Raw genomic sequence first — 16,214 nt, 5'->3', positions numbered from 1 at the left:
AAAATTCTGCTGGAGTTTTAGCTCAAACATTTTTTTTTCCTAACATGCAGTATCTCAGTTTTCATATAAAAATTCTGAAATAAAATCAGAGAGCAACTGCTTGACCCTTAAAAGGTGTTTTAAGGAAAAGGGGGGAATTTTGCATCAGTAAAAGACATAAACATCTTGCAGTGAATCACTGATGAAACAAACTGTCCACAAAGAGAATCAGTGAATTCCCTCCTCCATCCTCTTTCCCCTTTAGCTTAAATTGGTTTTATGCTGCTGCTGTAAGTAAGGGAAGAGTGCTGGCTCGGCTTCATTCTTCAATAAAAATATGTTGTGAGTAAAGCATGAGCTGGGAGTTGGGAACTGTAGGATAATCATAAGGATCCATGCTTTAATTTTGTTCCATCTCATGAGAACAAAATGAGATCTGTTAGTTGTGTATGTAATCAAAACCTTAACTTTCTATGAATATAAGGACACTTTTTGTCTGTGTGCAGAACATAAGCAGGGGTGCTTTGATGTGTGGCTGAGAGTAGGGGAAATGCATAATGCAGTTAGTTATTCAGGGAGTTGTCTTTCCTGAGTTAAAATAAGTAAGTTGATGCTATAAAACTGTAGGAGAGTGGTGTTTGAGTCTGCTGTTTGAGCAGCTATATAAAGACAGACACAAGCAATGGATTTAAATATACAATCATAAGCCAATGGTGATTAAAACATTTTGTGTTAACCTGGCAGCAAAACTAAAGAGAATGTCCAATGCTTGTGGTGCTTTGTCTTCAGCATTGCAAGTCAGGAGTTTAATCATTGGGTTTAGTGGAGTAGGGCATTAAATGGGAAGTATGTGCAACTTGATACATGAAATAAGAAGATAATATGAATATGATAATAACATGAAGTAAATTTCTTAATTACTAGTAAAAAGGATATAGTGGGAGTGTACAAAACAAACATTATAAAATTGTCTGTTTATAGCAGTTTTCCTGATATCTAAGAGTGAACAAAAGAAAATTGACTGTTGACCATATACTGTTTGTCATGCTTTGTGCTAGGTTTTAAATTGCATGCAATATGGCAGAAAATATAATATGCCAGTCCTGAGATATTAACTCTGTGTTTTTCTTTACAGTGTAGCTCTTGCAATATATTACCACATCAAAAACAGGTATGTGAATAGTTACTGAAAATATCTTTTATTGAAACAAGTGAACTGCTCAAACCCTAAAAATCCATGCTTAGTTTCTTTCAAAATGTTTTTGGGTACTCATTTTCTTAACTTACAGGCTAGCAATAAAAAACACACACATTTTAGATAGGTATTATTTTACGTAGAAAAATTAAAATTGGAGGATTAAGTACCATAAAATTGGAACTACAGCTCAACATTGAAAAGCTCTGATCATCCAGTGTTTGGTTTTATATGGGGCACTTCTGCATTGTTGCATATGTTGCACTTACATGTAGAAAAATCCGAACAGTATCTTTCAGTTTTGTATTTTTAGCTGCACCTTTGTAAAGGTAACTGTGTTTATAAGTGACCAGTTAGGATTTTGAAATAAAACCCTTGAATTATACAGTAAGAGTGGCATTGTGAATAGATGTCATTCAAGATGCCTCAGAAACAGAGCAGGTCCTGGCTTATCTCTCCTGGTGTAGTATGTTTTAGATCTCTGCTCAGTCAAGTTGATGGAAAATTAATAGAAAAAAGGTTCTCTAAAAAGCGACTTGGCACATACGTGAGTTTTCTTCATGTTGAATTGTGCTTTTGTATCTTAAATTCCCTGTCCTCATGATACGTCACAGTATCCTAAAATAATATTTCCTGACATTTCTAAGGAGAGGTTGTATAAATAATTCAAGTTACTTTTGTGTCCATGGTTTTTCAATTGGCCTTTTCAGAGAACTTGGCTTAGATCTTGATTTATCAAGCCACTTAGACTTTTTTTCTTCTGGACTATCAGAAGTCCAACTAGAACAAAAGGAATTACTCATGAGTTTAAAGTTCAGCTGGTACGTCATTCAGGACCATGGTTCAGGTCACTGGAACCCATCACACTTCTTAACAAGGCTGACATCTCAAGAGAATCCTTTATATGTGCAGAAGGGCTTAGGGCTTGATTCCCTCTCTAAGCTCTTGGAAGTCTTTCTAAGACATCAGTGGGCCTTGGCCTGAAACATGGCAGTGTATAAAGCAAAAGTTGGAGTGAAATCTTCTCTCGAACTTTTAATCTCATTTACCAAGAAATAAGGCATGAGTGGTCATGCTTGGATTACTTGTTTATCCATCTGTGGTTCCTTTTCTCCCTTTTTTCCATAGTCCCTGGATTAGTTAGCTAGTCAGTTTTTGCTATGCTTGACTAAATAATAGAGATCTCAAAGATAATCAGACTCCAAAGTTTTGTGGAAATAAATTAAGTGTTCTCCAAAGTATCATGGCAGCTGAGTAAAAGGCTTGAGAGAGTTGGACACATCAGAGACTACAAGCGGTAAGAGACCTCAGTAAGGATTCTCAAGTGAGCAGGAAGAATCCAGAGCCACAGTGTGCCAGACATGGCCATCTATGCTGTTTGCCATGGAGCTGATCCCTGTCTGCAGTAAATTATGCCCATTTGTTGGCTTGCAAGGCCTGATGCAAATGTGACCTACAGCTGGTAGACAGAGAGACCAGACCTTTATAAAATAAAGACTACTGTGTCAGCATATTGAAAACAAATGCATTCTGACTGTTACTTTCTTGGGAAAGTTGCTGTCTGTCCTTTCACTTTTGGGATGGAGAGGTGATTGATTCAGGAAACTGCTTGCTGCTGCTTTCCCTGGAATGCCTGGGGTGGGGAAGTGCTGTGCCTGCCCTTGGGACAGTCCCAGCAGTGATGCTGGAGCCAGGCTCATGTGTGTCAGTGAGAAACTCTGGAATGAGGGATGTGAAACAACTGCTCACTCTTGGGTTCTCTCTGATTTGGGAATGGAGGGACAATGTGATAACAGCACTCAGTTGTGCTTGCTGCTGAAACAGCAAGAGCAAAACATATGTTCTGTTTCGTGCTGTTATAGGAGAAAAGGAAGTTGTTGACGTATGTGGGAGATTTTGGTTCATTAAGGGGGATGGGGAGTATGAAACCACTGTGACTCTTTGACTCAAGGTTCATTTTGATAGAAAATGAGTCAAGCATCTCCTTTTCCAGAGAATAATTCATTTTAGACAGTATTTAGTTGGTCCTGTTCTCCTGCATAGGGGACTTAAACCAAAATTACTTCCTAATGTTTTAAACCCTCACCAATCTACATTTTTTTGAGAAGCTATGCATGAAATATCTTATTTCTTCACATGTTTCTCACAATTCATTTGATTGTAGCATTCCAGTTATCATTCCTCCCTTTCCCAGTGTCTCCTATCATGGTTATACTGATCGGTGTTCTTCATGTTTTGTTGTCTTGGCTACTCAACAAGTAACTAAAAAACTACGCTCATCTTGTTTTTGAAGGAATGCATAAGCATTGGTGAATTTGCTAAAGAAATAAAATAAACCGCAGCAAGCTGACCATAAAGAATGCTTGAGTAATCAGTAGATGGTCCATTTTTGAAAGAGTACAATGTAAGTTTTAGTGAAGACAAAAACCTCTCAAGTTTTTTAAATAGATTTTTGAGGGCAGTCAGGTGTGACTTCACAGCATACAGCAGCTACAACCTGAAGAAATAAAATAGGAAATTATTTGCATTGTGGAGTGCCATAGTTCACTGTATCACACCACCTTTTCAGGGAGACTACTTCTGCATTAAGATACTGCTTTTTTAGGTAGGGTTAAAAGAGTCTGGCCAGTCACCCCAGTCCAGGTTTTGGTTTTATTTTTTATTTTGTTTATTGTTTTGTTGGTTGTTTGTTTTAATTTAGATCTTCTTTTTTTTTATATTAAAAATGTGTTTCTTTCCAGTGTTAGCCTCCATTTTAGTAGGAAGAAAAGTCACCTTCAGCTGTTGAGTTAATAAATGTATTTTGCAGACATGAGTCCACTGTAAAACTTGTGGTTTGCATGCTCTGAGAGGCACGTGCTGCTAAGCAAAGATAGAAAATACATTCAGTGGTTTGTTTGTTAAGAACTGTATGATCAGAGTACCAGGGATGCTAAAAATAAAGATGGCACTGTAATAAGTAGGTCACAGGGATGCACCTGTCCAGAAAGTGCCAGTTCTGGTACAGTTATACTTGGTTTTGTTTGTTAGTGTCCTTGCCAAAGTTACATACAGCAAAAATCTTATGTTGCATCCTGGATGTTAGGCTTGTGAAGTTGCATCAATGTGCTTGCTGCTATTGATTTACAGGCATTTCAGAGAAACATCTTATGAAACCAGTGAATGAGAATATTATTTTGTCTGAATTTTTGTTTGTATGTGCTTCTTTTGGCTTTCAGAAATCATTAGTACAATAGGGTTTTTTAGATAAATGAAAAGTGAACTATGTATGTATTAACTAAAAGATGACTGTAAAAATAACATTGCCTCGTAGTAAGCTATTGTAAATGCAGGTCCACTGATGAGGGGAGAGAATGATGTATCTGACTCCATCTTATCAGAAGGCTAATTTATTAATTTATTATACTATATTATATTGAAGAATACTATACTAAAGAATACAGAAAGGATACTTATTGAATGCTAAAAAGATGATAATGAAAACTTGTGACTCCTCTCTTTGTCCTGATGTAACTTGGCCCTGATTGGCCAAAGAGTCAAAACAACTTACATCAGAATCCAATGAAACAATCCCCAAACACGTTGCACATGAGCACAACACAGGAGAAGCAAATGAGATAAGAATTGTTTTCTTTTTCTCTGAGGCCTCTCTTGCTGCCTTTCAGCTTCCCAGGAGAAAAACCCTGGGCAAAGGAATTTTTTCAGGGAATGTGAATGCCACAGTAAACGTTTACAATGTTGGTAATGAAGAAGGAAGAGGAGTTGAGAGATTGCAGGGGTGGACATGAAAAAGTTAAAAAAAGGAGAAAAGGAGAGTAAGCTGGCCTGATTTTATCAAGTTCGTAGTAGTGCTTTTTAAGCCTCATAGTAAAGAGCACAACAGTTTTGTATCTCGGGCACTGAAAGCTGAGTGTTTTAGCATGTTTTGTAGTATGAATTCCATGTTACACGAGGAGCTTATGCCAAAGTAGGTCTAACCTCTATTTGAAAATCACATTTCATCAGTGTTTCTAAGCACCCCACAGCATGGGGATGTTGGAGTTTGAATGGTGCACTTGTGTCTGTGAGGGTTGTGTGCTGTTGTGTTCAGATAATGACAGTGCTTTGGTTTTAATACTTTTAGGGACACAGATGGAAGAATGCTCTTAGATATTTTTGATGAAAACCTTCATCCCCTTTCGGTAAGTTCATCTGCCTCTCCTTCCCTTTCATGTGAACTGTCTTTTTTTTTTTCTGTCTGCTTCGTTTTGTTTCAGTCACCTATTTGGAAGTATTTCTTCCTTAGAAATCCGAAGTGCCACCAGACTATGACAAACATGACCCGGAGCAGAAACAGATTTACCGCTTTGTCCGGACGTTGTTCAGTGCTGCTCAACTGACTGCTGAATGTGCCATTGTCACCCTGGTGAGTGTCTGAAGGATGACATCAGCCAGCTGACAGACCCAGTTTTGTTCTCAAAAGTTGTGTTTGTATGATTTCATAGATCTGGGTGTTGCCAGGGAAATTTTTTCTCACCATGGAGACCAAGGAGATTTCTTGATGGGAAGAGAGGCCACAGTTCATTTCATGGGTTGAGTAAGTGAGGAAGAAGAGATTGGGTAACATGTGACACAAAACCTGGGGTCCTGCCTCACAAAATGAGTGTTCCAGGCCACCAAAGTGACTCATAGAAAATGTAGGTGGACGGGGTGGTCTGAACATGAGAGAATGTTAAAAGCAGAAAGTCTTCAACTTTCAGGGGGTTTGCTGTGTCTCACTGCAGCTCCCAGGAGAGACTTGGGAACAGCTGTAGGTGATTTGATAGCACTAATAAGAATTGACTGGCACATGAAGTATTCAGTGAGTGACTGGGACATGTTGGCTCTCTTCCGCTTCCACTGTTCTTGTTGTGGGATTGAATAATTGTACTCAAGTCTGAAGTTTAGCTGCTTTAAAATAGCACAACACAAAAGAAGGTTCAAATTTTCAGCTGGTATGGATCAGCATAGCAATGTGGATTAAAAGAGCTAAAGTGATCTCTACCAGCTGGGAGTTTCTTACTTTTCTTGAAATTTATATCCTGCCAATTCCGACAAGTCTCTTCAGCTTTCAGTCACAATTTTGGCCATGTTCTTCTCTCAGAGGTTTTAAAATAACAAAATGGTTTTTTACTACTACAACATGTGGTTTCATGACAGCTTAGTTGTGCATTTTAGATGGAGGAAGGAGAAATTGGAGAAGGTGAATTTTGAAGCCCAGGCCTACTCATTTCCTCTGTTAATCTATTTTCCTTGGCTTCGAAGATTAGTTGGCAGGCTTTTCTTCTTCAGACAGAATGAGTTGTACTAGCCAGTAAAGAACAGGAATATGGAAGAAATGGGACAAGAAACACCCCCCAGTGCTCCACCCTTCCATTTTGTAGTTTTACTCTACCTAGTTGCTTGACAGCCAATATTTGTTTTCTGAAATGACATTTTGCCTATTTTATATAATTGTACTAAGTGTTTGTCCTTCTTCCTTTTCTTCCTAAGTGTTTTCTGCTGGAGACAAGATATGTTGTGTGAATCAGTATGTTCTTTTGTAATTTAATTAACCCACTGTCAAATATATTTTGTCTGTTATTCCGTCTTAAGTTATGTGATCAGTGAGTGCACTGTTTAGTAGAAGACAGGGGGCTTTTTTCCCTTTTTTTTAGTAGCATTACCTTTCTGTTACTGCAATGCATGAGAAGTGCTTTCCCACAAGTCTTATATAACTACTTCCTTGCCTCTTCTGGTTCTTGTGTGGTTTCCTTGCAAGTAACTCTTTTGAAGCATAAATTTTTTTAGTTCATTTGGTTATATTGCAGAAGCTGTTTCCATAGTTGTTAGTGCTTGAAAACTTAGGTGACTTGGGGTTTTTTTTACTCATTACCATGTGAACAGGAAAATGTATTATAGCCTAGTTCTTACAGAAGCCATGCAGATGTTTATGGATGAATTTGGTGCAGCTGATCAGTGTTTACCATTCTGCTCTTCTTGCCTGTGTTGTCAGGATAATAACACATGCCTGACCCCGCTTTCCACAAACCTTCAGAGGTTATACATAGTGTTTTACAAGTGTGAATTCTACTGCTGCTGTTCTCAGTTTCCTCTGTACTTCTAGATCCCATTTCTTTATTCCTTTGTGTCATCGGGAGGGGCCCCAGACACAGATTGTGTGGTTTTTGAAATACTCATGCATGGAAACTAATCTGTGAAAAAGCAAGCAGCCCTTTCCCCCTTCCCACACTCCTGAAATCTTAATAATGTTGATCCTGCTGTTTATGAACCTTGCAAGCGCTTTCAGTTTTGATATCCTGTCTGGAGAAGGAGGGATCAGCATTCCCTGCTGTGTTTGCCATAGTCTGACTGTCCGTCAGCAATCTGATAGCCCTGTCTGCCGCTTGCTCCTCCTGGGAGGGCTGCCAGAAGTGTGGGGATCTGGGACATTTTGAACAAGATGCTACAGTTGTATCGTTCTTTCACTCACTCTAATTATTTTTAAACAGTTCTAAGGACCCTTTTTTACTGCGCACATTATGAACGTGGTCCCACGTGCGTGGTTGAATGCACCCACTGTTTGTCTTGGTACGTGCATTAACCAGGTAAAAGCAGCAGCAACAATTAGTTCTACAGCAGGCTGTGTGCATGCAGGAGCTGAGTAAATGTGAAACTCCAGACTCTGAGATAAGCTATTCTGCTGCAAAAAGCCAGTATTGTGTGGCTTCAAGCACTTAATTAAAATATTTCAATTAAAGCCTCCGCTATTGCAGCAAAACCGATTTATAATTAAAGTAAAAAATTTAATTTTCATATAGCCTCCAGAGCTGCCAAGAGATTTCCCATACTGATAGGTGGAAAATTAAAACCTCAGGTTGAAACAATTAAATACTAATTCACATTATTTATTTATAAAATAGTACCGTAAGAATAAAATAAGTTTTAAGAATTGTTTTGCTAATTTAAAGCTTGTGACTAGTGGTTCTAACCCCAGTGATCAGCATAACTGTGTTCTGTGACCTGATTTACTGAAAAAAGTCTCTCACCCCAGAGTATTCCCACCTTTGCTAAAACTGAGGAATGCCTGTCTCCTCTTTAGCATCTCCCTCAGTGCAGAGGTGGGAAGTTGTACTTGTGTTAATCTACTAATTGGATGGCAAATAAAAATGAGAACAGGAAAACAATACAGTGTTTGCATGTCAGGAGAATTAAATATTTATGCTTTGTTCTTTTGTTCTGTGAAAACAATCCTATGAACTAGACCTGAAGAGCAGAATGGTCCAAGTTTTCTGCTTTGCCTTGGCATGACTTTCTGAGTTTTTTGCAAACAGGCCAAATTTAAGGCACTTTTAATATACATCTGTGTCCCTAGTGGTTTCATTTTGCATTTGCAAGTGTGCTGGGTCTGCATGCTGTAGACAGATCAGATACAGTGATATGTAAATACATACAGTACACAGGCTGAATTATTCTGACAAGTTCAGAGGAGCATGCTTTTGGAATACCTTAAAGAGCTCATACTGTGACTGAGGGGATTTGATATTAGCAAATTTGAAATTTGAAGTATGTAGGAATAAATTCTCCTTATGAAAAATAGGGATTTAATTAATCCAGCCAGATGTTCCTGAGTTCTTACTGTATTCTTCAGTCACATTTTCAGCACTTAGGTCAAGAGACAATACTGCTGAACTGTATTGTAAAAATTATTGTATTTGCAGATAATTTTGTTTTGTTTTCTGTGTATTTGGAGGAATGGTGAAAGTTTATTGGTTTCTTTTCACTGGGATGTTTTTACTTTTGATTGCTGATAAAATACTTTATTTAAAAAGTATTTCAATTGATGTAAAAAAGTCTGATACTTGTTTAAAAGGAAAGGAAAACACAAAAGGGTGTCCAGAGTCCATAGACACTTGACCTGCAGAAGTCCTTTTCTGCTGGAGTGTAACCTCCAACCTTTCCACAGCTGATGGAAGGTGCAGGTTTCCCTGAAGACCTTGGCGTGCCATCCAAAGCAGTGCTTGTTGCCTGGTGTGACTGAGGCAGCCTGAGTGTGGCTGGGTGAGAGCCAGGGCAGGCAGTGAACCTGGGCTCTGTGGTAGGAACCTGTGAGGAGAGCTGTGTGTATCCCCTGGTGCTGGTGCCCTCCTTTGTCCTGATCCTCAAGCATTCCGGGGAGGTGCCAAAGCCCAGCACTTGGGCACGTCAGAAGAAGGTCTTCAAGGTGTAGAGAGAGGGTCCCTTGACCTGTGCTGTTGATCCTGAGCTCCCTAGAAGGAGGAGGAACCTGTGCTCTGGGTACTGTGGGACAAGAGATTCAGGCTCCTGGTTTTAGGCTATTCTTATCTTTTCACTGCAGTCCAATGTCTGACACACAAGTGATTATCAGTTAATACTTACACATCTACTTAGTCAATTCTTGCCTTAGAGTTGCTGGGATATGCACTTAATGAAAAGAGAACAATAGAGGTGGGCACTGAGGGGGAATTCTCTTTAAATTGAAAGGGAAGAGGACATTCAAAGAGCCTGTATGTGCTGATGCCTCTTGGGCTTCTGTGTGGGCAAAGAATGAATGCTGATCCCAGTTTTAGACTGCAAAGTCAATGTTGCCTAACAGTTCAAGTGCATTTGACATGGATTATAGGTATTTGTCTTAAAAAAGAGTAATTTTGGGGGCAAGCCTGGAGATGTGTGACTTTTCTCTCGGTTCCATTTGTGCTTTCTATAAATATCTGTAATGGTGCTTTGCAGTTGTTCACCTTTTTTCATAGTTCTATGCTTTTGTTACTTCTTTTCACCATTTGTTCTCAGAAGTAAAAATGGGATGAATTTGCAAGGACCACAATGAGATTATGTCCTTTTCCACCAAATGGGTGGCACCAAATCTTTGTGGAATATTTTAAATGCCCAGCTGGGCAATTGCAAACCACGGTTATTTCTGGAGAGTCGTGGTGAGGAACTGGCTGATGGCTTAGAACAGAGCATATGGCAGTTTAGTGATTGGAGTAGAGCCTGATTTGGCTGTGTGAGACCCGCTACCAATTATAATCTTTTCCATAAAGATATCATTTCAGTTTCAAGGCATTGTGACACACTGAAGTTTTCTCATTAGAGAGAGATGACTCTGTATTTTTCCATAACACGTTGGGATGGAAATGTCTTTGTTAGCTACTCTGTGCTCCTGCAATTTACAGTGTGGGTTACCTGATGAGGAAAGGAATGAGGTGTTTGCAAATAAAGGTTAATTTGTAGATTCTCAATTATAGTAATTAAAATAGCAAAGCCATTGTCTCCTTTTTGTCCATGTCAATCAAGTGATAAATAACTTAAGCTACTAGAGTTTTATTGGTAAAATAGAGGTAGAATTTTACATAAAGCCATATAAAAACCACATGGGAGAAGATCATGTTTTGCTCCTGCTGCTGCCTCAAAATTCAGAATTATTCTAGTCATGACAGTGACATTCCTTGGAGATTGCCCATTGCTGAGTGTGCTGAGACTCCCAGTCAACTTCCTTGGGGGCACCACACAATTCCTGACCTCTTACTGTGGCACCACAGGAAATTCTAGTACTGCATACAAATATAATTGCATAATAATTTCAGTTAGAAGGGACTTTTGGGGTTGTGTCTGGTTTGGCCTTTTCTTAAAGCACAAGCAGGCTAATCAGGGCCTGACCAGTTGAGTTCTGACTTTCTCTGAAGATGAAAATTTCATAACCCCCACAGAAAACCTTCTCCATGGCTTTAGGGAAGCCTAAAAAAAGAACTACTGTATTTTTAGTGTTTAGACTGCAACTCCAATGTCATAAGAGGTATCAGTGGAGTATTGGAAGATAATGTTGAACAGCTTCAAGATGAAGTTACAAAAAGAAGTGAAACTTCTATAGGACCCCTGTTGTATTTTTAAAAATGAGTGGGTTTTGTGATTGTGAAATACTGAAATGAAATTATTTCACATTTTAATATTAGGTATATATCTTTCTGAAGAGGGGAAAAAAGGGAAAGACGTATTATCCAGTATTTTAACTTTTCTTTCTACTTGAATGTATTATATCATGTCCAAAGCATGCTAAAATATCCTCTGAGATGGGAAACATGAGATGCTGTTTCACACTAATTAAAAATGAGCTCTTCAATGCTATCTTTAGTTTTCAGTTTCTTCAAACGATTTGTGTTCTGTTGATTGGGATGTTGTGTAACCAACACTCTGCTATCCAGGATCATGGGGAGCCTGACATTTTAGATAACTGGGACAGCACGGGATACTGTGGATAGTTACTGTTAAACACTTGGGGAGAGCAGGATGGATTCACCCACCTGCAGATAAACACCCTGGGGATTAGTTCAGGCTCAGCAGCGGCCCTGCTGGAGCAGCACTGCTGGGCCTTGGATGCTGTTGCTGATGCTGATAGTTTGTGCCATGTTACAGTTCTGTGTTTGGATAAAAAAGCCCCCAGGACCAGTGGTTATAGTGGATGGCCTTGTGCCATTTTGCATGCCACTGCAAGTCCAGGGCCTGGGAGTCAAGATCAGAGACATCCAAACTAGGTCAGCATGGAGTTGTTTCAGGTCTGGCAGATTTAACAGCTGAAGATATGTGCTGAAACAAATCAGTTCTGTACTTCTGCTAGACCTGAAATGGCTTTGCAAGCCATTTAACTGCATTCCTGTGGTGCTACATCTAAGCTAATGAATCTCTCCAGAGTTCATTGAACTTCCAGCCAATTTGGGATTATCTATACACATGGAGTGGTAATTTTATTTAATTAGTATAAAGAAAGTCTCTTTCATTCAGATAAATGAATTTTTAACAGAGGCAAATCACTAAATTGGTTTCATTTATGATTAAATAATAATTTGCTAATACTCCAAGTATAAAGGTCAGTCATTGTGAAAGCCTGGTGTTAGTCTGTGGGAAGAGATGGAAAATAATGCAGTATTGTTCCTTTGAAATCTTAACTCTGTGCAGTGTGCATTCTGACTTGTGCTTAGTTATTAAAACATCTCCAATGAGGTGCAGCTGTTGTCCATCAAAGCTTGTTAGCCTGACACATGTGAAATCATGTGATTCATTCCCAAATGCAGAATGTAGGCTAATCATGATAGTACCAGACTCTGAGGTGTTTAATCTGTACATAAAAATGTATGGACAGACCAGGCCACTGGCATTTTCCCAAGCAGAATTGTATTTTCATTTCAGCTAGGATGTGAATTATGGTACAAATGAGTTTTCAATATTGTAGTGTTGTTGTTACTGAGTTCTATTGGTTCTTTGCAAGCTGGAAAGAGTTCAGAAGTGTGTTGTTAGACTGAAACCACTGAAAGTTTTTGCTCATGTCACATTTGGTAACTTTCATCTGTATAAGTAGTTTTGTTATCATTCTGTAAAAAATATCTATACATACAGTCATAGAACTAAGTGGGCCATGAGAAATGTGATGAAGATGACTCTTGGATGCTATGAAAATGCTTGAGCAGAACTAGGTGTTAAATTAATGCAGAATAAACTTGAGTCTTTTGAGAATTCAGCTTTTCAATGTTTAGTAGAGAAGTACTGAAAAGTTCTGCCTCAAAAGCTTACGTTCAGGATGAAGCAAATTTGGAAAAAAGTAACAATGGTGCAACAGCTTCAATTTGTTTTAAGCTTTAATTCCATTCTTGAGCATGGATACAGCTGTTAAAAGTTGGTGGAGGCAAATAATATTTTAGCCTCTGGACACTAAAAGCTCTTTAGTTCTAGTTCCATAGAGAAGCACCTGTCAAAATAATCAAAAAGAACTATCAAAAGATAGTTCTTAGACTTATGCTTTAAAAAAGAGGGAGAAAGAAAAATAGCATTTCTTACATTGTTTGTTTTGCATTTTTTGTTTTTTGCCATATAAACCAATTTTTCCAGCATTCTGAGATGGAAATTGTAATATTTTCTATTGTGACCTTTTAAAATTCAATTTTATTATATTGCTTCATAGTAACTAGTTGTAAAGTAGATGTTGAAAGTGTTTTGCTTTTGAAAATTAGGCCAGTGAAATTCATTACAAGAGAAAAGTCCACTGAACCACATAGTACACTCAAAATCCCAGTCTGTTTGATACAAAACCCATATTTAGGAAAATGACCCTTGTGTTTAATACACTGTTTAATGTTTAGACATAATTGCATACAAATGGCATTTCCATATCTCACATTTACCATTCCAGGGCCAACATTTTCAGTGATTTTTTTTTTTTTTTAATGAGGTGGAGCATGCCTCCCTGTGTGTGTGGGAACACTCACTGGCTTTTGCCAGCAGAAGCAGGTGGTGTTCTCCCACCAGCAATGCATTTGTTTGGGATGAGTAGTGTAGTGATTAACCACCCCACCAGCCTTCCTCTTCAAACAGGCTGGGAGCCACCTGGCCATTCTCCAGAAGTCTCTCCTGATTCAGCACATCTTTGCAGCAGCCAGAAGCACCCCCTGCAGTAGTGAGAGCATGGCAGACTCTGCCTGTCCTGCTCTGATGTCCCATCGTGGGACATTGTGGGCTTGTACTGTGTCCCACTAGGCCATTGAAATGCTCTGAAATGAAACCAGCTCCATTTATCAGAAACAATTAATTTTGGGCACATTTACATTGGAGACTGCTCTGTGTGTATTGCTGTTATGAGGTTGCTCTACATCAGCAGGGCAAGAGCTCAAGTATGTACCAGCCTGAATTTCCCAATCTGCAGTCAGTGGGTTCTCTCTGGGAGAGAGACACAGGGAGGGCTGGAAGAAAGACTTTCTATGTGGCTGGGTGAGCTTGATTAAAAGTTGAATACTCACACTAATGTCTCCCAAAGGTACACTGATGATGTCACAAATCCTGGATTACTGTGAGTTCTCACACTGACTGTGAGGACCTTATTAAATTTTAACAAGTGTTTGCTGCAAGTAGTCTTGTTCTTTTTCTGCCTTCTCTTACTTAAAACCCAAGACTGAGTAAAGGAGGCCACAGCAAGTGAACAAAATAAATGCTCATTTAAGGCATGTTCAAGAAAAGAGTTGAAAGCTACACTAAGTGCCTTTCTAATGAAGAGCTGTTTATCATCCTTAGTTTTAGTGGAGTATGATAAAGAGCTTTGTTCCAGCAAGCAGTGTATCTGGAGTCAAGCCCAAATTATCACCAGGGAAGCAAGAGTGATTTTTCACAGCCCTCAACATGCTATTGGAAGATGCATCAGTATGGTAATGAAGTAGGTGTAGGAATAGAGTCTCATCAAACTCCTTTTTAAATTTTAATTCTGATTTCTCAAGTATGTGCCGGTGGGAAAATAGTGGCAAGTTTATGCTGCCTTTTTACTGAGGTGTAATTTCATCTGCTGTGCAGATGGACCCTGAGAGGCTTGAGAGGCTGGCCTGTGCAATACTCATGAAGTTCACCAAGGCCAGCTGAAAGGTCCTGCACATGGGTCAGGGCAGTCCCAAGCACAAAATGCAGACTTGAGAGCAGCCCTGCCAAGGAGAACTTGGATGTGTTGGCTGGGGAGGGGCTGCATGTGTGCAGTGTGCTCTCATAACTCAGAAAGCCAAACGTGTCCTGGGCTGCATCCAAAGCACTGTGGGCAGCAGGTGGAGGGAATCTGTCCTTCTGCTCTGTTCAGCCGAGTGCTGCATCCAGCTTTGGGCTCTCTGACATTAGAAGGGCATGGATCAGCTGGAGCAAGTCCAGAGGAGGGTGATGAAGCTGGTCAGAGGGCTGAAGCACATCTCCCATGGCAGGCTGAGAGAGTTGGGGCTGTTCAGCCTGAAGAAGAGAAGGCTCTGGGGATGCCTTGCAGCGGCCTTCCAGTACTTGAAGAAGGCTCACAGGAAAGCTGCAGAGGAACATTTTATGAGGGTTTTTAGTAATAGAACAAGGGCTATAAATGGCTTTAGCCTGAAGGAGGTTAGATTACATGTTAGGAAGAAATTCTTTACTATGAAAGACACTGAAACAGGTTGCCCAGAGAAATAGATACCCCATCCCTGGAAGTGTTCAAGGCCAGGCTGGATGGGACTCTGAGAACCTGTCTAGTGAAAGATGTTCCTGCCCATGACAGGAAAGTTGAGACTACTTGGCTTTTGAAGGTCCTTCCAAGCCAAACCAATCTATGATTCTATGTCTTTCTTTGCAATATAATTCTAACCTGTTTACATTTTCTTCTCTAAGTGCCTTTGAATTTCAGCCCCCACAAAATCCTTACTTAATTGTTTTTCTCTTTATCTTTCTAAGCTATAAAGTTCTCTCTCTTTATAAGCTTGAGTTGTACATTAGAAAAGATAGATTTTTCTGATTTTTGTATGCTCTATCTACTGTAAATATGGAGTATTCCTTCTAAATCTGCTAAAAGTGGATGTGAAAAGTTGGGATTTAAAAGGTTTGCATTAACAGTAGAGAGTCAAATTCTGCATTGGTGTGAAGCAAGTTATCTGCTAATTTGAGTGATATAATATTACAGCTTCCATATGTTCTCTGCTTATGGAACTCCCAGTGCTAGTGTATTGCTTTAAAGAAGTTTTCTGCTTCCCAGGGATGACTCCAGGGAATGCTGTGTTTTCATTATTTGAGGAGCAGTTTTGCTTGCAAAGTTGATAAATTGCATGTGTGATATAGAGTGTGAGGAGCTTGTTTACATAGGCTGTCTGGAAAAGACTGTTTTGCACCGAACCCCCTAGTAGTGCAGACATCAGGGAGAGCCATGTGCCACCTTCTTACTGAGCTTTGTGTTTCTGCAGTCTCAACATAACAGATTTTGTACATCAAAGTCTTTTCAGAATGATCTGCTAAGTAAAAAGTCAAACTTCCATCTTCACTAATGGGCTTGACACATAATTTGGAATTTTGTTCTTAAATAACAGTGGTTTGCCTTCCTTAAGAAGGAAAATATTTTATAATATTTTTTATTTCATTTTTAATAAATAAAATAAATATATAAATATAAAAATATTTATATTTAATTATTTTACAATAAAATAATCTTCTTGAAAGCATTTTTGACAGCATACTGTTTCAGAATTGCTGGAATGTGAATAATTTTCTTTTT

General features: G+C 39.1%; 1 protein-coding gene across 3 annotated transcripts in view; it reads left to right on the top strand.

The window, feature by feature from the left end:
• The window catches only part of CCNY (cyclin Y), a 120,014-nt gene that overhangs the window by 91,438 nt on the left and 12,362 nt on the right, over window positions 1-16,214 (top strand). For all 3 annotated transcript variants that reach the window (XM_058023185.1, XM_058023205.1, XM_058023196.1), the window contains 3 exons: window positions 1,115-1,150; window positions 5,298-5,355; window positions 5,460-5,579. In XM_058023185.1, coding sequence (XP_057879168.1) covers window positions 1,115-1,150; window positions 5,298-5,355; window positions 5,460-5,579 — 214 coding nt within the window. The remainder of the gene's footprint in view (window positions 1-1,114; window positions 1,151-5,297; window positions 5,356-5,459; window positions 5,580-16,214) is intronic.

This window comes from Melospiza georgiana, chromosome 1, assembly GCF_028018845.1.
Source record: "Melospiza georgiana isolate bMelGeo1 chromosome 1, bMelGeo1.pri, whole genome shotgun sequence".
Taxonomy (NCBI): domain Eukaryota; kingdom Metazoa; phylum Chordata; class Aves; order Passeriformes; family Passerellidae; genus Melospiza; species Melospiza georgiana.
Note: the sequence above shows the minus strand (reverse complement) of the source record. Positions and strands in the feature narration are given on the sequence as shown.